Below are 25,334 nucleotides of genomic sequence, written 5' to 3'. Positions count from 1 at the left end.
AAAGGCCTATGTGTCAGGGAAAACTAGCTTTTCAGTGCCTCAGCGCACCTGAGGACCCCTATGATCACAGAGTTTCTCCAGAAGAATTTCAGTCAGGTTCTAAACAATATATCATTTCAGAACTGGATCATTTTACACATTAAGATTAATGCTCCTCCTCCCCAAATGATTAAAAGACACTAAACTGCCAGCTGATCTTCTCTTCACCCTGGTCTTTGAAACACGGGGCACTGCCTTGAAAATTTAAGATATAAGTTAAATATTAGAGGTTGGAAATTAGCAAGCTTTAAGTTAACAAACAGCAATGTGAAAAGTGTTTGCAGCTCTCTGGTCTAAAAAAGTTACCTGCACTATTATCTGTACTCTACATATTGTAGGCAAACCAATTATAAATATTAGAAAATATTTCCACATCACAGTAACTTGTATTTGTAGCAACATAACCACTGTCACTGACAGCAGAGCATTGTTTCCTCACAGAACTATGATTTACTGTCTTGAAGCATGGATACTGTATTTAAAAATGCTTTGCCAGGCTTAGGCACAGCAACATGCGTATGCACACGACCTATTCTGTGAGCATTACCAAAAATATGATTAAATACAAGATGTCGGGATTAAATTTCAAAAACTTGTGTGAAATTAGCCCAAAGTATCTCAGGGACAATTTCTAGGCAGCACCTGTTTTGTCAACAGCTGCTTTGCTCTGGGGCTGTGAAATTTTCCATCTCAAGGCCAAAGTTCATGAAAGCAGCTGGCAAGGTTTCCTGGAATTTAGGGCCAAGTAATTCATTACTGAAAATTCCTGGAAATCTATCTTTCTGGTAACAATATGTAACAACTTTACGCTTCAAGCAGAATCCAGAGAATTTCACCTAAACCAGCACATAAGGAAATACCTGAAGACAACAAAAGGCTGAGCACCAGTCTGAGAATAACAGCAGGCAAAGAAAACCAAGCAGCTTCCAGCACTGAGCACGTGGCAGCTGGAGGAGAAAGGCAGATCACGAACTCTTGGGGTTTTGATAACTATTGTCAGGGGTACCCAGGTGTCAGAAATCACTAAACCAGTGCAAACATCAGCTTCACAAACATTTCATTTCACTACTGCATCCCTGGAAGGTGTGCTGAGAGGCAAACATGTTTCGTGGTAAAAAGAAAGCGTGAAAATGAAAAAGGTCTCAGACACTCACAGCCTCTGGGTACTGAAGTTAAACCACAGCTGAAGAAGACTTGGAACAGCAGATCATGGAATACAACAAACCCAACATCTGTCTAATCAATCTCACTCCCAAGACAAATCCCTTGACTTTGAAATGCTGATATCTCAAGAGCAGCTCACCACGTGCTGCCTCTGATGATGGATTCAGGTGCTCAGTAACAGGTATTTATGAGGGTAAATTACATTTATGTAAAATAATATCTTAATACTTCATTTATTTATTCTTACCTTTTTCTGCATTTACATTGAATAACTTCTGTACAACAGGCTCTAAATCTTCCCTTGCTGTTTGAGTTGATGGACAGGTTAAATGGACTAAATCTGTTAAAAGAGAACACAAACTAATTACAATCACCAACACAGAGATAGATAAATAACATTTACAATTTTTAAAAGGCACAGCAGGCTTTTAGAAATCACAGTTCTTCATACAAGTAATTTTGTTTAATCCAGGGAAGTGCTGTATTATGGAAATACAGTGTATATACAGCACACAGTATAATACAGTACAGCTGTATTATTCGTGAAAATTCAGTTTTGCCTGAATAATGTGGATTTCATATTTAGATTTCTTGCTAATGTACTTGTTTTCATGAAAAGAAAAGTTGCTAAACTATTCCTTTACTTGTTCTGCTTTGAAAACTTATGGAATTGTGGACTCCTTAAAAAAGATACTCACTTGATGCAGCTCCTGTCCTCTTTTCTGTTCAGATACAGAACCAGCAGCTCTGCTGGATTTTACAGCCATTCATTCAGGTATTTAAAAGCCTCATCTTAAAACTTTTCATAAAACCACCTTAAAAGACTCATTTGCTACTGGAAACTCCTCAGTACAGAAGTATCCACCAGAGAATCACAAAGAAATTTAACATAACTCTGTACAAAGTTTGGACTGATTAATTTTTTCTTCAGTACTGTAAATTCCTGATCCATTTCACAGCAATGCAGAGCTGGGGTATTACTTTAAATCTATATGGCATTTTTCTCTTTTCCCTCTGAAGCCTGGCTGGTTTTGTTGTCATTATTTTCCAGTACATCACACAGATATTAAATAGGTTTCCTGCCCAGTTTGAGACTGGCTCCATGAGGACCAGAAATTTAACCCTTCATGCTCCTCTTCCTTTAGGTTGCACACAAACAGATTATATTCAAACATTAATATTCATTTTTTATTCAACCCAAACCAAACCTTCTGCCTAAAAGGAATATGTGCTAAAAAAACTACAAGGAAACTGGTGGTGATAATGAAAGTGCCCCTGTAACCTTAACTAGATGTTTACAATCCCAAACAATGGGATACAATCTATTTTTTCCTCAAAAATAGCCAGTTATAAATCACTAAAGTTCAGATCATTTACTTTCTATAAAATCTTTTTTATTATCTTTAAGGTTATGGCTGGGAGTCCCAGTCATCAGTATATATTTTGATTATATTTGATTTACTCAGGTATAACTGCATTAGTTACAGTGGTTGCCAACATTTGTCTTCAAGTAATTCTTGCAGCCAGAAGAACGATGAGTTTAGTTCATGATTTCATCATTACAGCCTCCAGTTTTAGGGCAAGTGAAGGAGTTTGGTTCCACTCAACTGGCAATACAGATGATGTGCCTGTCATTTATGCAGTGTGATCAAAGAGGGGATGTATTTGTATACTTATCTTAAATAATTGTTCCAAGGAGAAATCAGTCAGGTTAAAACCCATTTGCAGATAATGATGTAAAAGTTTTTTAAAAGATTATGAAATATGTCCCATAATTGGAACTCAGCTATGCCTAATATAGAACTTTATTATTTCAACACATGAAGACAAATTTCATTAAGGAAGGCAGTACCTTCTCTTCTGAAATGAAAGGAACTTATGGAGAAAAGTAAATAACTGAAACCTTAATATTTCAGCACCATAAAAACCTTCAAGAAACTAGTAATTTATATCTGTTGAACATCAATCCTTCTTTAGTTTCACTTTCTGCTATATATATTTTGTGAACCTTTAAATAAAAAAAAAAGCAGCTATTTAAGGGATAATTAATAGCAATATGCCTTATGGCACTAAGTTCTTAATTACAGGCTTATAATTTTTTTTATTATTATTTAAGTAGGAAATATAACTTTGAATGACTTCATCATTTTGCTCACTCTTCTTTCATATGCAAAGAACTGAGTTCAAGCCTAGGTAACATTAAAATAAATTGGTTATTATTACAGTTACTTATTTTTTGTTAAAAAGCATTAGGTCACCTCTAATTCTATTTATCTTCCACAAGTGTCCTACTTAACAGAATTCAGCAGAAGAATTTAGAAAGAAAAATAAATACCCAGTAAGAACATTTTGTTGCTCATTTAAATACCCAGTAAGAACATTTTGTTGCTCATTTATTTCCAGTTCACATAAAATACCAACAACTGAGTCCTAAAGCTCTGTACACAGAAAACTGTTAATGCAAATACTGGGATGGCCCTTCTGAAAAGGTGATCTCTCATATTTTTAGAATCAAAGTATCTAATGGGGTAATGAAGTTCTGAGAAGAATTTTTATAATTTTACCTCAAACGTATCACGATATGTCTACCATGATATAGCTTCTCATCTGTGCTCATAAAGGGACATAATCCCACCTCCACCACAACTTGCAGAAGATAAAAAGCTCCCACTGTACCATTTTCAGTTTAGTTTCAGAGCTGACAGAGTCAAAGGGGAAAACCCTCTTGACTTACAGGTGTCCTTCATGCAGGTCATGGTTGAGGAGCACAACTCGATGACACAAACTGCTGGTTTGCCCAGTTCCACGGGAGGCACTGTCAGAATGGAAACCTGGGAAGCAGAAGAGCCTGTGGTAAAGCAGAGTATCGTGGAGGAGGAGGCAACCAGCCCAGTTCTCAACACAGGAGTAACTGCAGACAGGGACACAGTTTGGTTTGCTGGTTTACTAGCACAGAAGAAACCCGACAGGCATTAGTATCCTTCAGAATTAAGGACTGCAGAGGCTGATGAAGCAGAAACATTTAAGGAAGGACCTGGCAGTGAACAGTAAGAACTTCCAACAGTAAAAGAGAATGTGGAAGAAAAAGGAACTTTGAATGAAGTTTAGACAAGGTAAATAATTAACAGTTAACGGAATACTAAGATAAGGTAACAGTTTATTATAAAGTAATCAAAAAGCAAGCAAAATAAACTACCTTAAAGACAGCAGCTTAGAAACTCTATTATAGTGTGATTTTATTATTTTATTTTTATATTGAATATAGTGTCAGTTTCCAAACAGGAAAACCCAAGTAATTGAACTAAACTAAACTAAAATTTGTAATAGTTTTATAGACTAAAACAAATTAAACAATTACCAGTAATTCTGGATTCAAGCAGAAACAAACCATGAATTAATTCCTCCCACAATTAAATATTAGTGCATACAATACATAAAGACAAGTGATACAAAACTGGTGTGTACCTGCTGCTCTGGATCTGTGTTTAGTACAGACTGATCTGTAATGAGCACTGCTCTGGAGATCTGCCTACAATTAAATAAAACAATTATGTAAAAATAATTATATAAAAAATACAATTATGTAAAAATAAAACATGTAAAAAAAATAGCAATTTGGAATCATAGTTTTGGTAATACCAAGGTTATTTCACCATATAATCTTTATTAATGTGATTCTTAGTGGGATATTTTGCCTGTTGCTGAAGTAGGAACACATCTGGAACATTAATGCACTATTTTCAGTGACCAAACTAGATGATGAGTCAATGCAGTTGTACAAAAAACCTTGAATATCCTTTTGATTTAAAAAAAAGCAAACAAATTTTTGTCTATTTGACCAAGATTAGCAGCAGCATGTTCCAGGACTTCAATGTCCCAAGCAGCACAGGACACTTGGGATTAAGGGGAAATACAGCAGGGAGATCATGAATTGCAGTTTCTGCTCCTCCAGTGCCCAGGATTATTTCTGCACTGCACTCACTGCTACAGCTTTGCTAATAAAATCTGAACTGTTCTGAAGGCAAAGGCAGATCTGTCCAATTGTTCCATACCTGTAACACACATTTGTGCATGTGCTCTCTGACAGGTAACTGTCTTCCACAATAAAATAGTCGGCATTTATTCTTTGTCCAAAATGATCCACAATAGCTTTGCATCTGTTTAAAAGAAACCAAACCATAATAAGAAATTTCAGTACAGGGTAACAAAAGCATGCATAAGAACATTTGCTGATAAATAAATAAAGCAAATTAGCTTTACTTAACTTTTTCTTCAGGTATGAAAATTACCTTTTCTTTTAAATTAAATTCTTCTGAATGACTTTATCAATGTTTCAGTCAATTTAACATACAGGACTCAAAACAGCCAATTTTACATATATTCCTATACTCAAATTCAACAGGTACCTTGAAAAGAGTAACTAAAAGAAATGTAACAGTACAAGCAGTGTTTTAACAGGTAGCATTCTCAGAGTTTCAAATTCTATTCAACATGTGCTTCACTTGCAATTTAAAGAAGTTTTCCCTTACTATTAATTTCAGTGATTTCATTCTCAAGCTCTCATTTGAATACTGCAAATAAACAAGGAAATGGAGCTGCTGCAGTTCATTTCTAATTATAACCTTTCTTATTGTTTATGGAACAATTTCCCTGCCACCCCCCAACCATTATCAGAGGGGAAAGGTTGATTAAATGTCATGTTGCATCACTCAAAGCCAGCAAAAGCAACGACACGTTTTATTTTCCTGCTAAGTGTTGTTTCCTCTCCTTTGTTCAGGAATAGCATCAGGTCATACGTGTGATAAGATTTTAAACTGAGAGAGAGGGAAAGAGAGTGCTTTAATTTCAGTCCCACTTCACTTCAAAGGGTGATGCTGAGAGAATTTCTTTCAAGTGCTGCTCCCAAATCCAGCAAACACTTGTGCACTGACATTATCAGGTCTCTGTCATCTGATCTGTGTTGGGACAATGAATCATCCCGAACCCTCCATTGACCTTCTTTCAATGTGTCGAGATAAAAGGATGAAAATTAGAATCCATCTCCTTGCAGTGCCACGAGTTATAAATGTACTTTATAGGGCTCATTATCCAAACTAATGGACTAAGGGCGACATCCTTGAAATGGACTCAGCAGCACTGCCAGAGCCAGCCCGCAGTATTTCAGATATGTAAATTACTGTGTTTGCTACAGCTTTTTATTACAGATGTATAAATGTCCATTTGTCACATCTCTTCCATTTTGAGACAGAATTATGTAATTGGAAACATATGCAAAGGGTGATCAACATAAAAGGCCTGCCGTTATTATGGAATTTTATCATATGGACCCCCAAAAGTGACCTACAATAAACACAGAGAAAAGCAACAACAACAAAAGTATGATTCGTGCATTCAATGTGCTTTTTCCTCAACCTCAAGAATATGATATGGTTTTTATTTTCTAACAGAGCATCAAAGTTCTACCAATATGTTCTGCAAACGTATTAAAACAGCAGACCTGGTACAATACATAAAAAACAGGTATTTTCAAGTGTATTACCAAAACCTTAAAATAGGGATGTCTAAAAGTTTCTATACTTTCACCCTGTCTTCCCTGAATCCTGTTTTCATAAACTATTAAAAGTACTACATAAAAATGATAAAAATAATTGTAGAGTTGGGAATGAAATCTACTGTTCTCTGTATGTACAGGTATGGGTAGGAAAATGTGAAAAAGCAATGTTAGCCATGTCTAGAAAGGAGTTGGAATAAACTTTGATGATATTTAGGGGCTTTAAATTAAATGTTAAACTAAAAGTTTGAGAAGAAAACCAAGGCTGCAGACAGAAGCATAAATTTCCCTTACAGGTCCTAAACCAAGAATATTAAAGATAGTGAAAAAATAATTGCATTAAGATATGGGTGAAGCCTGGAAGGCCGTGGAAGATGCTCTAAAATGAATCCTCCACAATGTGACTGAATTTCTCCTGTGGTGAGTGTAAGCTATTTGTAACCAAGAGAAGCTGCCTCTGGAACACAGAGCCAGCTGTACTGACAACCAGATATGAATTTGCCTATTACCAATTACTATTAATGGTCTGTTGACTCAAAAGCTCAGTATCTCATAAATAGCCTCATTAACAACTTGATAGCTGATTTTTATTAGGCAAAACACTGAAGCCCAAAGCCAAGAGGAAATACAAGCTGGTGCAGGGAGGGAATACACGGTGAGGATGGAGATAAACATGAAGAAAGAAAAGGAAACAGTGATCTGGGATGTGTTGTGCTTCTTCATATTCACCATCAGAGAATGGCATTATTAAAAGCCCAATGTTTTTGGAATAATGAAAGTCTGATAAAGTCTTTTAAAAGTATTTCAATAATTCTGTTCCCCAAAAATCCATCCTTCAATTCTGAAATGTCATAAGTGAACCAGGAAAGCAGCCTAATAGCCTAAAAAAGATACCTGAAACCTGTGTTGAACCCTGGGGAACTTATTAGATTCAAAATATAAAAAAGCATGTTAATGGAAAACCAGCACTCCACCTCTTTTGGAACACATATAACCTTATAAAGAAAATATTACTTTCAAAGGTCTTCAGAATGTCCCTCTGAAAGAGCAAGTTAACTGTTTAAACATTATTGGAAAATAAAGCTTCCTACAGTAACAGTTCAAATATTAGTGTTAAAATAAACTGCAGAGTTCCTGAAAGGGGCATAGTTTCATCTGCATATGAATTATGCATTTAGAAAAACACACACGAGGAAATGCTATCACATTTACATCTCACAGTCTGAATGTGTGCAATGAACTCCAGAATCTGCAGGAACTGACAGAAAGATAAAATCCGTTGTTTACACAGTTTCAGGGAAAAACAGCTACTACTTGACCATGCCATGACAAATGCAGCTCAAGGAATCCAATGTGCAGTGCAGCTGGAAAGCAAACACATCCCCTCCATCATTTAAACTAGTTTTCCTAATAAAATGTTACTACATCATTTCTAACATAATTTCCAAAATTTTCAACAGAACATCTAAAACTTTCAATTATATAAACTAAGATGAAGACAAACTCTTAAGAGAGTAAATTCTGCAGTTAAGCTGATAACTGATAGAATGTGTGTAAGAGAAACATAACAATTTACAGAGGTGTGAAAAATGCCACTACTGGAAAAACTCTGGGTTGATTTTTCTTAGCTCAACTTTAAACCTGCCTACAGGCCTGATATTGTTGTAAAAGAATTTATTCTGGGATAAGAGGGCAGCATAGTTTATGACAACAATCTACCTAAAAACTCATTAAAGTCTTTTCTCTTGGAGTGACATGCATTATCAGCAAAGATTAATCCGATGAGTCTTTAGGTGAGCTCCATTTTTAAAAATGCAATAACAGAGGGCTTTGTTGTCATCTGATGAAAATCAATTAGAGTAGGTAAGGCCACAAGGAAAACTAACATCACTCATCACCAGCCCCCCGGCAGCTGAAATGATTTGTCTTCCAAGCTTGGGTGATCAGGAGCTGTAGTAATATCACAGGGAAATTAATTTAGTTTCTATATTCTAGACCCACTTTCCTTGTTCTGGAGGACCTATACACAAATTACTTTTAATCAAGGTTGATGTGTTATTAATACCAAGGAGGATCTTTGAAGAATCATTTTTTTTCAAATTGACTCCCCACATTTTTCACCTGTATTTGGTGTGCAAACAGAAGGTTACTGTGTCACCCTTACCTGCCAGAGGCTTTGTCCACCACCAGGCACCGCACGGGGTGGCGAAGGCAGTAGATTCCCCCAAACACAGCACACAGCCTGGGAACAGGGAAAAACAAAGGTTATTCCCATCAAAACTAATGGTAATCACTGTGTGTCACAGCCAGGCAAAGCTCTGTGCCCTCTGGCAGGATGGATTTACTGACTCCATGGGCCCCAACACACGGAAGAGTGGAGCTGCTGGAGCGAGTCCAGAGGAGGCCCCGGAGATGCTCCAAGGGCTGGAGCCCCTCTGCTCTGGAGTGAGCCTGGGGAGGTTCACCTGGAGAAGGGAAGGCTCCAGGGAAACCTGAGAGCCCCTTCCAGGGCCTAAAGGGGCTCCAGGAGAGCTGGAGAGTGACTTTGGACAAGGGCCTGGAGTGACAGGACAAGGGGGAATGGCTTCCCACTGCCAGAGGGTAGGTTTAGATGGGATATTGGGAAGAAATTCCTCCCTGTGAAGGTGGTGAGGCCCTGGTACAGGTTGCCCAAAGAAGCTGTGGTTGCCCCATCCCTGGAAGTGTCCAAGGCCAGGCTGGACACTTAAGCAGCCTGGGCTAATGGAAGGTGTCCCTGCCCATGGCAGGGGGTGGGACAAGATGGTCTCTCAGGTCCCTTCCAACCCAAACCCTTCTGCAATTTTATGATTTTGAAGTAAAAGATTTTGGTATCTCTTCGTAGATGGTCAACTTGAAAAGAAAACTTTCACTTTCCAAACGTGACTTCCTAAAGTGGAATCAGTTTTGTCACTCAAACATCCTATGAGGCAATTCAAAGACAGTCAGTCCCACAACCCCTTTCAAACCTGGATGGCCTGATGCAGCACAGCAAAGGGCTGCAGTGTGTCCCCAACCCACCCTCCCCTCTGAGCTCCCTCCAGAAGGCTCAGTCCAAGGAGCTGCCAGCACCAGCACTGACACTGCCCAAACTGGAACACCCAGTTCCCTGGAAATACCCCTGTGCTCATGCAAAAGCAGCAGAATATCCCCATGTTGAATCCCAGCCTTGGCTGTCTGGAGATTGTTGGAGATGACACAAAGGTTAAACATCCACTGAAGGATTATTAGAGAGCCTTGAGCTACGGGCTGATTATCTCTAATGCTGCAATCAATGGCTCCTTGCCTGACAAAGCAGATATCAGCATCTTTCAAAGCAACTCAGATGAATTTATTTCATATGTTATATGCAAGAATAGCGCTATTAACTTAATTATAACTAAGATTCCTTAGTTAAAAACATTAAATTACATCTTTCCTTTGACTTCAACCACAGTCAGGGGCTTTTTGATATATGCACTTGATTTTTCTAGTGTGCTTTGAAAGAACTTTGCTGCTTGGCTGAACAAAAATGTGAATTACTTATTTCCAAGAGTAGCCTTCTATCCAGAGGAGGAGGGCATGACCTGTTTTCATAAGAGGCCAGCAGAAAACTTCTCTTTTTAAATGAAAATGGAAAGGAATTTTGATTGTGTTGTTAAACAACTACAGAAAGCCCAAATACCTATTAAACAGCCCAGCACGAAAAATGACACAATTGGGAAGAACTTGCCAAAATTATTTAAATACAGAAATTGAAATATTAAACTAAATGGCACCCCAGTAATTTATGACAAAGTAAAATCACTGTGCTAACATTACTTTCATACAATGGGCTATTCAAGATGATTTGACTGTACTTCAGGTACAAGGCAACTCTTTGATACCATTAACCCTAAATGACAGACATTTAAACTGATATTACTCTAATTAACTGGCGACTGCCTACCCCAATAATTCAAGTTTTGCTGAAAGATAGCAACAACACTGTACTCAGCTTCAACTCTGCCCTGCTGACATCAAATCATATTACAGCTAAATTAAGAGTTGTGAAAATTTTTGGCCTGGTAGCCCTCCATCATCCACAGCCTTTAAATGCCATTTCAGTCCCCATCAAGGCAGGACTCAGCAGTTGCAGTTTTTAATACAGCTGTGAAACAATAGGACATATTAAAAGCTGAGGTTTTGACAGCATATTCACCATGATTTATGAGTTTGTATATAATTTGATTATTCTATTAATTTTACTGATTACTGATTCAGCTAATACAGTGAAGGTCACTTACAAAATAAATCTTCATTACATTCCACAGAAAGTAACTGCCTCCAACTAGTTGTTTTCTTTAATTAAACACTAATGTAACAAGAGAGAAAATAGGCTGCAGGGTTGCTGCATCTGTTGATACAAGAGGAGTTTACTGCTTTGATGTAATGCTCTCCGATATTAATTGAACAAAAATAGAATGTGTCTCCATCTGACATCTCGATTTTCAGTCCAGAGATACCATAAACACACTGAAATTACAGACTTACCCTTAGTTCACTCAAACTACAGAAAAAAAAAAAATTGAAAACTGTATCACAGTTTTACACCAAAAAAACCAGTTTGTATTTCTAGCATCTAATTTGTCTTCTACTTCCTGAAATTCACTGAGTAATTAATTAAAAAATTGACTATTTTTCCCTCTAACTGTACAGTTTTCTATAGCAAAAACTGTTTGCTTCTCTCCTTAAAGCTGAACACTGCATGTCCAGCACAGCAAGCTTTGGAGAAAGATCAAAGAAAAACATGCCAAGTGCTGAATTAATGAATTTTCCTCTTTCAATTTAGTTTTACACACAGAGCAAGCTGTGACCTGGTTCTTATGTTAAATTCTGTGTTTCCTGGAAGGCCCCTCCAACATCAGCATTTCCTCCAGTGTTGCTGTGTGTTCTAAAAACCCTGACAAGCAGAATACAGACAAATCAAATAATTAAAATGGCTACAGCTAAAAAAAAAAATAGATGGTTAATCTTCCCAACACAGATTTCCCATACAAAAGTCAAAGTTCAGCGTTTACCAAATCAACTTAAAAAGTTATTCACAAGGAAATTTTAAGAGAAGTTAAAATTATTACAGTTTTTGCAAACAGTTAAAAGTTCTGAAAATTTATCTGGGTAACAGTACAGTCAGAAAAAGCCCCATGAAAGTATTATGAGAAATATATTGTCACTTGTTGAAGCAAAAAGGGGAATAAATAAGTTCTGTTTGAGAATAAATTTATTGTGTTTCCAGGAACTGCAAAGTAAATCCAGACACTGTACAAAGATAATGAAGGATGTGATTAAATATGGGGCTACTGTCAGCAAAAATGCAAAATTTGAGGTGAAGAATTTGAGGCTAGGTCTGAAGTAAGTAGTTCCAGAGACATTAAGTTTTGTCAAGAATGGCCAGAATCACAATGTAAAAGTGCTGTTTCTTAAAATAACAACATTATCACCTCCAAATTTTTCAAAGATCCTGCAATTAACACCACTTTTTAATGGATCTAGGTTAAGCATCATTCTCTGGGATGCTGAACTCAAAAAACAGATGATTTATATGAAAGTGAGGTGAGAATCCATCAGGAAACATGTTCAACTATTTCACAAGCGTCCTAGAAATTATGGTAAAAACACTGTGGGAATTGTAAGAAATTACCACAGAGCTGGAGAGGGAAAAAAAGGAAAAAATAACTTAAAAAGTCCAGTTATTTCTGTGTTGCTGTGATGGCAGCTAACTACAAACTCACTCCCAAGACTCATCCCCGTGGAAGGTGGAAGGATGGGACCTGCCTGGCTCGAATTCCATTGCCCTTGTTCCAGAAGAAGCTGTTCCTCACACAAGGTCGTCCGGCTGCAATGACACAACAACTGTGCCCCCCAGAGACCCGTGGGCAGAGGCACAAAACCAGTGACTAGAAACCAGTCACTAAGCATTAGCTCATCTAGAGAACCCATTTATTTGTTCTCTGCCTCCAGAAAAGACATAAAAATTCAAGTTATCTTAACCCTCGGTGGAATTCAAGGACTATTTTACTAATTTTGTCATGTTTTGGGAGCTCCCTTTCTCTGTCTTTAGTTTAACGAAAAAGGGCTTTGCTAAATGCAATTTGCCTTCACATCTCAGCTTTGCTGCAATAATAAACAATCATGTCATTTCCACAGATCTCCTGCTAATGCTGGAACGTATTCCCATGTCTGAGGGATAATTCTCAGGGAGACCTTGTAAGTCAGATCTGCACATCCCCACCCAGCCAGAGAGGAATTTCCTTGCTAAGGGACTGTCAGGAGGCAATATCAAATAATGTATTAAAGATATTTCCTCATATTACCATCATTGTCCTAATTATTAAATCCTGAAAAGGTCTCTCATAATAGCACTTGTATTTTGTGCCTTTAGGTTCCAAATATGTTTTTCAAATGTACCAAGAATGATCGAGAGTAGGACAATGTAAATCCAACCCTTATAATTTCTTGACTGAAAACTTTCCATGCCTAGTTAGGGATCTGAAATCAATACACTTTGACAAGACCCATATGATCCAGAGCATCCCATGTGATATATTCTATTGGCTGAAGGTATAAACTCCTGTAGAACACTGTATTTCTGGTTGGGGAAATAACGAGGATCAGAAAAGCTCTGTTTAAAAAGTAATTTCCAAACATGAAAGAACTGACAAACACTCACTGAGGAGGAAGAAAAAATCTAAAATGGGAAGGTATTTTCCGAGTTTCATACACTTAATGCATTTCCCAACAAAGGTTACTTCCAAATTAAAAGTCTTTCCTGTCAAATTCTGAGGAATAATGTGGGCAAGGACACAAAAGCATTCCATAGCTTTATTAACGACAAGGCTCACTGATCTGTGAATAACCTGAAAAAAATGAAGATTATTGAGTTACTTTACCAATCTATCCATCCATCACTAGTGAACAGGTCTCAGAATGATGGATTATCTCACTTCCCTCATGTTTATCCCAAGCAAGAGTTTCTCCTTAGAGGGAAAAACAAACAACTGATCCTACAAACAATCCTGCTAATTATGCCTGCCCGTTTCACATTCATCTGCCAACAAAGTGAGGAGAAATCAAGTTTGTCTTTAAAAGCCCAGCTACACTGGAAGTTTTATTATTTCCCTGAAATGCAGGTGGAAACAAGAGGAAAGCAAAGAGAGTAGCACTGCAGCTACTCATATATTCAGTATTTCAGCACAAACCAGAGAATAATGAGAAGTTATCAGTAATTTCAATTTACATTTTGAGGCGCAGAGAAATGGAATAATTGTAAGTGGTAAGAGATATATAAATGTGAAAATGAAATGGAGGATCGAACTCATATCTCACATACAGCCAATGTTTTTTAAATCACCTGTGACTGTTTCACACTTGCACAGGATTGCACACATGCTGAGACTCAAATCTGTCACATCTGATTGTACAAGAATGAACAGTACCTGAATTTCCCATTAAAATGCCAAATCACACAGTTAACAAACAGAAAACTTCTGTATTTTGCTTACATGTAGAGTCATGACACTCATGAATGAAGTTAATTGAAAAGGGTGTTGCATTCAAGTTTTGATGTATCAATTCTAAGTGCTTATTACAGTCAGGTTTCCTGAAGTGTGGTCTTGATTTCAGACCACTAAAACTTTCCAAGAGATTGTAACAGGGACATAATTGGGAATGTTAAAGGAGCTGAGACTACCTCAGAAGCTGTGACACTTGCAGTAGATAATAGTTCACATGTAAGGGTACAAACTGATTATTCATTTTTAAATACATACAGGAACCCTCCAAATCAATCACACAACCCATCCTATCTCAGCCCGGACTCTTAATCTTCCTGTAAATATGGGGACTGAAAGAGATGGAACTTCTTAATCAGATCTTTCCTCCATCACAAAATTACTGCTGCCACTGTCACTGAGACAAAAATTACCAATTTCAGCTGGAACCTGCAGCAACTGCTAAAAAGGGTGACACTGCCCACCAAACACAGACCCTGTGGAGAAGTGAGCGAGGCCACAGAGGTGAGCCCACAACCTCCACTGTCACCCACTGAAAGCACTGGCCAGGAGTGAGGAGAGGCACAACTGAAAGAACTCCTCTCTGAGGAAAACTGAAAAATACAGGCATGCTTGAGTTGAACTGTAAAATAAACTATCTGAAAAAATATTTGGAAAACAGCATTCCAAACACTCCTGAAAATCATAAAAAACCCAAAGTTTTTTTGCTTCTGAAAAACTGGAAGAAAGGAGATTCAAGTTACCAAAGAGGAATCCTGTAAAGCATGCAAAAGCAACTATGGCCTCATATTCAACAACTCTTTCACACTTTTAAGTAAAATATCTTTTTTTTTTCCCCCGTTACAAAGGAAAATTTGAAAGCTGACAATTTTAACATTAACCTCCTAAACCAGAAAATATTTGGGGTATTTTATAATGTTTTCTACAACCAAAAAAAACCTCCATCAAAAATCAAAAATCACACTAAGTATTCTAGCTGTTGTATCACTGACTTTACAGTGATGCCCAATTCCAGCTTTGTTTTGGGGACATTTGTTCAAGGAAAGGAAAGCTGGGTCACAGATTTGCAACAACATGTCAACAGCAAACTGCAAACCACATCTTGCTTTCCCTGGCTGCCTCAGACATTGACGTTTTGGTGTCTTACATTCACCACATCATTTTGATATTCCTCAAGAATGAGATATTACTATATTCATTTTTGCTAAACATCAAACCCCTGCTACATCATTGGAAAGGAAGAGACAGAACAGTTTTGTACCACGAAGTTTGAAGCAAAGGCAGCAGTTAAAGGCCAGTAAAGTTTTGCTGCTTGGAAGAGCACGAGGCTTCCAATGCCCTTCCTTGTTCCATCAATCCAATTTGTGGAGACAGAAATCTCACATCTGTACCTCAACATATTGGGATGTACATTACAGTGACATAAAAGTTTAATTTTCTCTCCTAAACCATACCTGCTTAAACCAATAAAGAACTAACTCTGCTTTCACTCGCTCAGGTGTCGTCAGCAGTTCTAAAACGTTGTGGTGTTTATGCAGAATTCATTTGGGATGCAAGGATGTGACTTCCAAACGCCTTTGGCTCATTCCCATCAATATGCATGTGTGCCATTTATAACAGTAGCCTTGATGAGAACACACAGTGTCACTGGCTGCAAGGAACGCTTAAGAGCTTTACATTAAACAGAATATAGAACAGTGGTGAGAAATCACAGAGCAGGTGACACCTTCCCCTGATAAGCTGGTGATAAAAGCTCTGGGCTGTGATCTATAGGCTCTGTGTCACCACTCTGCTCCCCAGCCTGAGCAGGATTCCTTGGATACGGCTCACTTTTAGTGAGAAATAATCCTGAGGGAAGACCACAGATAAAAATTGTGATTAATCTCAAAAAATACTGTGATTGCCTCCTAAATTGTTCCCTTAAAACCAAAGATAATTTTTTTAAAAAAAAATTGTATTAGAATCTTTGTAACACAAACCTTTTGAAAGTATAGTTACTTCCTGGTTTGACAGATTATTTTGCTTCAACTATTAAAATACCATATTCATTATAGGACTTTACATTTTAGCAAAAAAGCCCCTAAAATGCAGCGATCAATGGACATAAAAAGAAAGTTGAGGCCATCTGAAGAATTCCTGTCGTCATGGAATGATTTTATGATAAGAATATTTATAATACTTCTAGACACCACTATGGCTAACTCTTGAAATATATTGCTGTTACAGATCAAAGGTAACAGGTATTTGAAGTCAAGGAAGGCCTAACTGCCCAACCAGTATAATGGCTCTGATAATATTTTGATTTATTAATCTGTTGGTCACATACAGATACCTGGTCTCTCATGAAGTCCATCCATAAAATCCATGAACACAAGTTCTATTTCATGACTGTATTCAGAGTAGTTGCCTAAAACAATTCCTCTTCACAGGTTGTCTGTCCAACCACCTAATTACACAGATCCACATTTTTTAAAATCACCACATAAACACAGTGTAAAGAACAGCTGAAAGGCTATTGACAAAAGATGGTACCAAACAACATTTCTGTTCAGTGGAGTACAATTATCCCAGAACGTTTCTATCAACACATAATTGCATCCATCCTACATACAGCCAAACAGGCTCAAGCTGCTAAGGCCATTTTTCTGGCAGTAATTTAAGTACTGTTCTGGAAAAAAGAAACAGAATCTATCAAAGAGACAAGACAGGAAGATAATGCCCAACACCGTGTTGCAAACCAGAATTTAATAGCAGCACATATGTAAAAAGCAGAACTTGTCCACCACAAACAAAGCAGGCAAGAGCCTGCACTGCTATTTAAAGGATTGATGTACAAATGTCACTCAGCCAAACTGCCCTCACCAGGCAATGTTGCCTTTTTTAACAAAGCTAATGTTTACTTCAGACCTACAGGTTACCACATTAAAAGCCACATGGAGCAGATGGAAACACTGCCTTGCCAGCCAAAGCAAAGAGGAGAAAAACACCCTTTTGAAAGCCAGTTGAACTGTTGGAAACAACTGAAAATTAAAACTACCTGTCCTTTGCACAGGGATTCCTGATGAGCCACAAAAGCATGGATCACCAGCTCTGCTGCTGGGACCACAGGACACCTCAGGATAAGGACACTGTCACTTGACCACAGGTAAGTAAAGAGCTTGAAGTGGATCCTCTTTTATCCTGGAATGAATTGGGTTTTTTTCTTTTAATTACTTTCTAAGGCTCAAGCAGTGGAGAACATATGGCTGCTGTTTGAGGTGTCAGAATGTAAAACTGCAGCCTGTGTGGGGCTCAGTGCAACGGGGCTGCACGGGATCCTCTCTGCTCTTCAATTCATGGGGGGAAGCTTGGGGTCTAGACACATATACAGAACGATCCCCAAGAGGACAAGGACATGATTTCACATCAGTTGCCCTGTTTGTACAAGTCTGTGATATAAGAAAGGTGAAAGAATTAGGTTTTGATTTAAATCTAATAATAAACTGCACACGTGGCACTATTTTGCTTCTTTCATAAAAATCCAGCCCATTATTTTATATCTGCCTCTAAATGGCAGATGCATTCTCAGCATTAGTTAGAAACACAAACTGACAACGTGTATCTTCCTGCAACTTCAGGGAAGACTAAAGCACAGATTTTCTCAACCCACCCCAAAGCACAGCCACCCTTTTGGACACACATCACTCTAAGTCTCCTCTGCAAGATTTAAAAAGTGAGAGCTACCTGTGAGTTAAATTAAGGTTTTCTCATTTCCTAGGACTTATCACCACAGGCAGCCACCACAGCCACCAGCTATTACAAGCTACATTTGCAATACAGTGAAAATTGTTGCAGAGTATTACAGGAGTGACACCTCCAAATTTTTTTTTTCCCTTTTTCTTTTTGGAGTAAGGGGAATTTCACAGCCAATGAAAATGTGAAGCACAGAAAACCAACACGGACCCGTAGCAAGAAGATTCCTATTGAATGACATCTATTAGATTACCAAGGAGATCCTTTTGGGAAGGCATGGATTGGGTAAGTGGGGTTTACCTGCAGAAGCACTGTGGGATCTCCCCTTGCCCGTAGAGAGGGAACAAAAACGGGGTATTGCCGTAGCGGCCAAGGCACTGTAGGAATTTTTTTGTTGCCTGAAGACCTTCCAGAGTCCTGCTCTCAGTCTCTGAAACCATTGCAATGGAGTGAAGGATGAAGTGCTGCAAGCTGGGGGTCAACTTCCTTGTCTGCAAGAACTGAGCAAACGTGCTGCTCTCGTGGTCTGAGGAAAAAGCACATTGAGGTGCAGAGCACAGCGTTACTTCTGTATTGTCCCATTATGCTCCCACTCACACAAGTGCCTCTACGTTTCAATAAACAAAAGCAAGTGAGTTTTTCAACAAACACCCTGCTGAAAATGGATCATCCAAGTCAAGGAAGTTCAAGAAATTTACTCCCAGAAGGTGATTTTTCTCACAAGACAGAAATATCACTCCATTAAAATATTTCAAAATACCACAAGCCCACTGTGTGGGTCTCCAGACTGTAAATATGGCTTCACCTGCTCATTAGACTTGATCTAACTCCATCTCCCAATCCTGAGAGAAAAGTCCTGGATAAATTCATAAGGAATTCAGAAACACTTCCATCAATGCAGAGAGCAGTATTATCAAGATATATATTCTGTTCAAGAGTCAACCACTGCTTTACTACAAATGTACCTTACTGCCCTTTGTACAGCCATGCAGTAAATCATGGAATGACAGGGTTTGGGGCTTTATCACTCTTAAAAAATTCTCAAGTTTTTCCTCACTTCAGCTTCTTACATATAACTCTGTATTTTACAGAAAAAATTCTTTACTCTCATGAACTCTCCCTATTAAAAGTCTGCCTTCCCACGAATGCAATGATTTCACCAAGAGCAATTTTAAATTTCTGAAGTCCTTACAAGTAGCCTAATCTGACTCAAAATATTCCCAACTACTTCCCAGGCTACTTTAAAATGTAGGAACAAAATCTGTCTAACTGTCTCTGGAAGTAAAACGAATCTGATGTTATTTAGGTACCTGAATCAATGGATTCATTTAAAATTGATGTGGTGTCTCCTTTTTTTTACTAATAAATTTTCTAAATACCACCTATAATCCTCACTCTGGGAACCTCCATTTCTTCCTGCAGCAGCAAACTGGGATCACCTGTAATCAATAAACCACTTCAGCCTAATGAGTCTTTGCCCTGTCAGGATTTTCTGGAGTTCATCAGCCTCTCCTAGTCTTACCAGATCTCAGTACTGACTCATTTTCTCTTGCATATGTTTAAAATAATTTTCTCTAATGTTTGTATTAATCTAAGAGTCTTGTTCAACTCTTCAAACCACTGTCCCAACAATTACTTCTCCTTAACACTAGATTCCTGCAAAAATACTGCCTGGTTAAGCTACTGTCAAGTTCCAAAAGCACTGATCTCTTTTGGTCTGAAACTTCAATACCTGAACTACTCCTCTTTCCTCATTCTTTCTTTTTGATAGATTTTTTTTTCTGTGCCTTAGTTTACTTTTAGACTCCCAAGAACTGAGAAAGTCACTTCATTCTTTGAGCACAAACAAAAGCACCTTCCTCCTGTCAGCCAATTTCCCTCTTTGACCCGATGCTCATTATTCTCCACACATTATACCTCAAATCTATTCTGATTTCCTCTTATCTAAGTAAGCCAACAGTTGATAAAGGCACTTTGAACCTGCCCTCTACAACTGCAAGGCATTAAATTACATTTACTTTGGAAGTTAAAAATTCCATTTTCTCCATTTCTGATTTTGTGGTGACATATTGTAGAGATTTACAGAGTATCCAAAAATCAGAAAGAAAAATCAGATGCATGACATTATTTTAAAAAATACCTGGGAGGGGGAGGAAATACCTAAAAATGATAAAAAGCAATCGGCAACCTTGACGTAATATATAATTTTGCTGTTAAAGAAAAATGTAAATAATAAATGATGTGGGAACTAGAAGAGCAAGTGCTTAAGTAGAAGAATTTAACACCAAAGTGAAAAGGTCATGAAAAGGTCAAAGCATACTTTGAAAATGAATCCATAAAAATAAACCATGTGAAAACACAGGAGAGCTCTCAAAATTGTGCCTCACTGAAAGAACTGCTAAGAAGGGATTGTGCCCTGTTCAAGGAGACACTACCTTGGTATTCCTCAGGGTGCTGTTCATAGTCCAAACAAAATGTCAGGAATTTCATTAGCATTCTCTTCTCCACCATGGTGAGCTGTCTGCTGTTGAACACATCTGCTCTAGAACAAGGCACCTGCAAAATATTTGTTAATAACTTCAGATGTAAAAGCATCAAGCAACACCAGTCTGAACACCTAACAAATATTTTAGATTACTGTAGTTATTTTCATACAGATTTTTGTTATTTTCTATTATAACTATAATAAAACTTATCAATTTTCTACAATAAGAATATTTTTAAATCTTTTTCAGCCTCTTCCCTTTTTTATTTCCCTTCAGTTTCACTTGCATCTCTGACTGCAGAGTTAATCAGCAGAGTTTGTATTAATTAACTGTTCCAACATCTCCTGTTGCCATTACCACACTGACTTCTCTTCTAAGTAGCAGAGACACAAATCAAGTCTATGCTACGAATTTTAAAACCTAAACCATATGAATTTTTAAGAATTAACTGCCAAGTCAATCACAGCCTAAATATTTAGCCTGAGGCAAAGATTTATGTCAATATACCGGGCTGCACAATCTTATTTTAGTTTGGTTTTTTTAAAATATTTACATATAACACACGCAAACACCTCTTCTTTCAGAAATTAAATAAAAACGAGAATTAAGGCAAAATACCAGCTTATTGTTACAAAATTCTCACCACACCGATTTCAAGCTTCTTGACTGTAGAAAGATGAGATTAAAGCCAAGCAGCAGTTATTTCCCAGTACCTGTTCCACCTTCCCTTCCCGGAAGGCCAGAATTCGCGTGGCATTTTTGAACTCGGCGTATCTGCTCACGTTGGACTTAATGAGAAGGTCAATTAACAGACCCCGGGAGAAGAGCAACTGCACAGGGAGGAGAGAGAAAAGGGTGAGCAACGAGGGTCAGTGAAGTTCCTGATGCTGTTTGTGTAAATCCTCAGTAGCTGTTCCCTAAGTTACCTGAAATCATAGTGTCACCTTTTCCACAGGTAAATTCCATAACCCCCCAGTTAAGGTTTAGTCACTTCTGTTCTATTAATTTATACTTGGCTATATTTATTCTTTCTATAAGCTACAAATATACAATGAAATACAGAAGGGACAGAAATATAACTACAAACTGAAGATGTTTGTCTGGATTGAAAAGTCTTGTGGTCTTGAGTAACAGAATTTGCAAGATGACACAGGAATTTTCCAAATAAAGGTTTACTGGAACACCAGTGAGGACACTACAAGGAAGCCTCTGTCCCTGAGCCAGGGAAACACCAGTGCAAACTACTGGTCTTGTCCTGCTGACTGTTCTTGTGCCTGAATTTCTGGAATTTGCTGCAATTAACACCGTGTCACACACAGCGACAGAAAAAGCATACAATAAAATTATCTGCTCAACCACTGTCCCCTGACTGGTGTTTCCATGATGCCCTTGCAATGATCCACGGAAGTGGGATCGACATTTGGAACATAAAGTTTGCATCTTATAGTGTCTTCACAAAGAATTTAATGAATTAGTGAAGAAAGTTTCTTTTCCGGTTTCCAGAGGTTTGAAAAATCTTTTCATGCAGAATATGTAAAATTAAGCATTCAGCTTTGAAAAAACTTCCCTGTATGGCAGAGTACACATACAAGCTAAAGCACAGAAGAAAAATTTCCACTGAAGTACAGTTTTCAAGGCCACATCCAAATCCTCTGAAGCACATAAATGGTAGATTTTAGAGTTAAAACAGCACGACACGTATGTCAGACTAACAGTTTCTCTTCTAAGTAAAATGCACACCAATAGGAATTAAACACATTAATAACTAATTTTAGTCACCTTGTATGCTATGGATTAACTGTAATTACTTGTTCCTTCCAATAAAATTTATTACAGTTCAGTGTTTTAGTCTGAATACAGAGAAGTAATGAGAGTTTCACGGGAAAGTCAAACACCCAGGAAGCATTCCAATAGGAAAATTATTTTGCATTTTAAAAAGATCCAAAATCCACATGTATATTAATTTTCCTTGTTTAAAAATCTAATTTTTTAACGGTACTATTTAAAAGGAGCAATTTTGCAGCTATTACTTAAGTATTAAATTTCATAAAATTCACTTTTATGGAGATATTTTTGAGCTACGTTTTATGGTCTCTTTGGTTATAAACAAACACTTCAGAACATACATTAAACAACCATTTGTTTTAAGGATAGCAAGTCTTGTTTACATCTGAAGATTGCCTCAAAGGCACTGTGTCACTCTCCTCAACATTAAAGATTTTCTTAAAATTTCAGCAATTCAAGCAAAGTAAATGTACTTCCACGAAAAAAGTCACTCGGTTCCTACCTTGGAAACTAAATCAATATTAAACCTTCTGCCTTCTCGGACAATTTGGGAATAGGTAATTTTCTTTGGTTCTTGGGTGGGAGTTTCTGAGGGTGCAGCTTCTGTCTGTCCCAGTTCCAGAGTGGACTCTCCAGGAGAACTTTCAGTCCCAGAGGTGGTTCCTGCCCCATTCCCTTCCGTGGCACCCTCTGGCTCCGTGCCCGTGGTCTGCTCTGGCTCCCGGCTCTCCAGCTCCGGGCAGGGGCTCTCCACTGCTGGACACTCTTTCTCTGATTCCAGAGAAACTCCCTTGGCACCAGAGGCTCCAAGGACAGGCAGCTTTGGCAGTGCACCAGCTTCTTCAACACCTTCAGCTGAATCCTGACTGATTAAAAAACACAAGGGGGGGGGAAAGTCTTGAAGAGTCTTAAAAATTTTTTTAAAGTTTTGAGTCAGTGCCAGAATGAAAACCTCCAGTATTTCTAGGAAAAGCATTAGAATTTCTTTATCCTGACCAAAACAGGTGTACCCCCCACTAAAGAACTCTGGTTCTTTGACTGCAAAGCTGTAATTCAAGAGGACTTTTTTTATTGAGAAAAAAAAGAACAACGAAAATTTGGGTTCTTATTTTACACGTACTCAAAAGGAAAATCAAGACCCTCACGGTGAAACAGCACACAGCTACAGAAACAACAGAAATGTAATATTTTAAAATAGGAACAGTAAAGCAATTTGATTTGGTGTCCCCTACGGATTAAAAACACCTTTGAAACTGAAATACAAATAAGCATTAAGGTGGGATACTGTAAAAACCAAGCTCACAGAAGAGAAACAGAAGTGCTTTGCAGGCTGAGCCTCCTTTGCAGGCACGATCCCAGCAGAACCAGGCCACTTTGACCCAAACTGTAAGTAAAATCTTCAGATTCCTTTTTCAGCTCTGCCCTTGCATTCTAATTAGCTGTTGAATACTTGTTTTTATCCAAGTGTTCCAAATTTGTGCTGTGGCTGAAGGCAGCCACTCACAGGAGGGACATTCCCAAACAACATTTTCTCTGCATAGGCCGGTTCCTTTTCACAACATTCCTTTAAAATTCCCCTTATAAAGCAGCCCTCCACTTTTAATCTCATCTGCTCTTTTTATCCTGCTCTTCAATGACACCTACCTTAGAAAGTAGTACTTTTGAACTAGGTTTAGTTTACACTACCAGCTGAGATGAATCAAATCAATGTCATTGTAAGTGAAAGGACTTCAGCAATAATTCCACACTATCTTTTTATCTTTATACTACAAGCCATTAATGCACTGAATAAACAATTTAATCTTGGCTGAAAACTAATGAACTATGATTTTAAAGGTGACCTGCAAACACAGAGCACCAAATTCCACTAACAAGATGGTTAAAATTCAGGGGACAGCGAGGAATTATTCAGCAAACACACCAAAATGCTCCCTCACACACCTGCAGCCTCACAGTCAGATGGAGGGGGCAGGAGTTCTGGTCACAGGGAACAGGTTGCTCCTCACTTGGGAACTGAGGGACCCATGGAAAGTTTGGAAGGAGTATCAGCTTAGGCACAGCCACCAGGAAGCACTTACCTCCTGACTGGAGTAAAATACTGCCCTGGGAAACACAGGAACTGCTACAAGGAAGCACTAACGAGAGAAGTCTGCTGCTGTACATTAATTACGTCTTCTTGCTTCCTACTGCAAGCATTAAATAACTATAAAATATCAAGGAAAGCTAAGCACTTTGTCAAATGGTTTGTAAAAAAGTTATCTCTGCAACAAATAAAAACGGAATTCAATTAAATTTTTAGGTTCTGTTTGGAGTTTGGATTTTATTTTTCAGGAATTTAGAACATGGTGTTTGTGAAAACTGCAAAAGCTCTTGCCATTAATGCAATATCTAAGAATGAAACTTTTATTTAACTCATCCTAAGCCTTTTTATAACACAAAATTTCAGAGGAAGGTTTTCTTTTTTCCTTCTTCCAATCTCAATGTACATTTCAATCCCATTTTAAACATACTTGATTATTACTTTTTCAAAGCAAAATAAACTTGGATTCATAATACATTGTATTTTTCTGTATCACTCTGAAAAGCAGAGCAACGGAAATGTTATTTTTACATATTTTAAATCTCTATTCACTTCCCATCAAAGAATACGTAAATCTCCATGATTTGCAGCTCTACACTGCTTATAATGAATGCCTAAAAACTGTATATAATATAAATTCATGACATCCTTCCTATAGGAACAAATATCTCTGAATAATGTAAGAACTGTCTATAAAAATTACTCAAATTGAACTTCTGTACAGACAATTCTTCTCCTAATTCAGAAAAAAATAATACATCTGCAGACAAATTGTTGTGTAAATTTAGAATATTATCTTCCACCATTCATCAATTAATGGTACTAACAAAGGAATATCTTAAAATGAATGTGTCTTATTAATGCCTTGTAACAGCAACCCCTTCAGATAGGTCAAATGAAAAATTGCCAACCAGCTGGTTAATTTATTCAGCACAGGTGTTCACTATTTA

The 25,334-nt window shown here is 37.7% G+C and overlaps 1 protein-coding gene across 2 annotated transcripts in view; it reads right to left on the bottom strand.

The window, feature by feature from the left end:
• CHM (CHM, Rab escort protein 1) overlaps positions 1 to 25,334 on the bottom strand; it is a 51,758-nt gene that overhangs the window by 8,045 nt on the left and 18,379 nt on the right. For both annotated transcript variants that reach the window (XM_017818602.1, XM_017818594.1), the window contains exons 5-13: positions 22,807 to 23,170; positions 21,233 to 21,349; positions 20,469 to 20,589; positions 18,334 to 18,559; positions 8,919 to 8,996; positions 5,256 to 5,360; positions 4,669 to 4,732; positions 3,938 to 4,034; positions 1,451 to 1,543 (exon numbers count right to left, since the gene is read on the bottom strand). In XM_017818602.1, coding sequence (XP_017674091.1) covers positions 1,451 to 1,543; positions 3,938 to 4,034; positions 4,669 to 4,732; positions 5,256 to 5,360; positions 8,919 to 8,996; positions 18,334 to 18,559; positions 20,469 to 20,589; positions 21,233 to 21,349; positions 22,807 to 23,170 — 1,265 coding nt within the window. The remainder of the gene's footprint in view (positions 1 to 1,450; positions 1,544 to 3,937; positions 4,035 to 4,668; positions 4,733 to 5,255; positions 5,361 to 8,918; positions 8,997 to 18,333; positions 18,560 to 20,468; positions 20,590 to 21,232; positions 21,350 to 22,806; positions 23,171 to 25,334) is intronic.

Source organism: Lepidothrix coronata, unplaced genomic scaffold (assembly GCF_001604755.1).
Source record: "Lepidothrix coronata isolate B3197 unplaced genomic scaffold, Lepidothrix_coronata-1.0 Scaffold2, whole genome shotgun sequence".
Lineage (NCBI taxonomy): Eukaryota > Metazoa > Chordata > Aves > Passeriformes > Pipridae > Lepidothrix > Lepidothrix coronata.
This window is presented reverse-complemented; position numbering and strand designations above follow the sequence as displayed.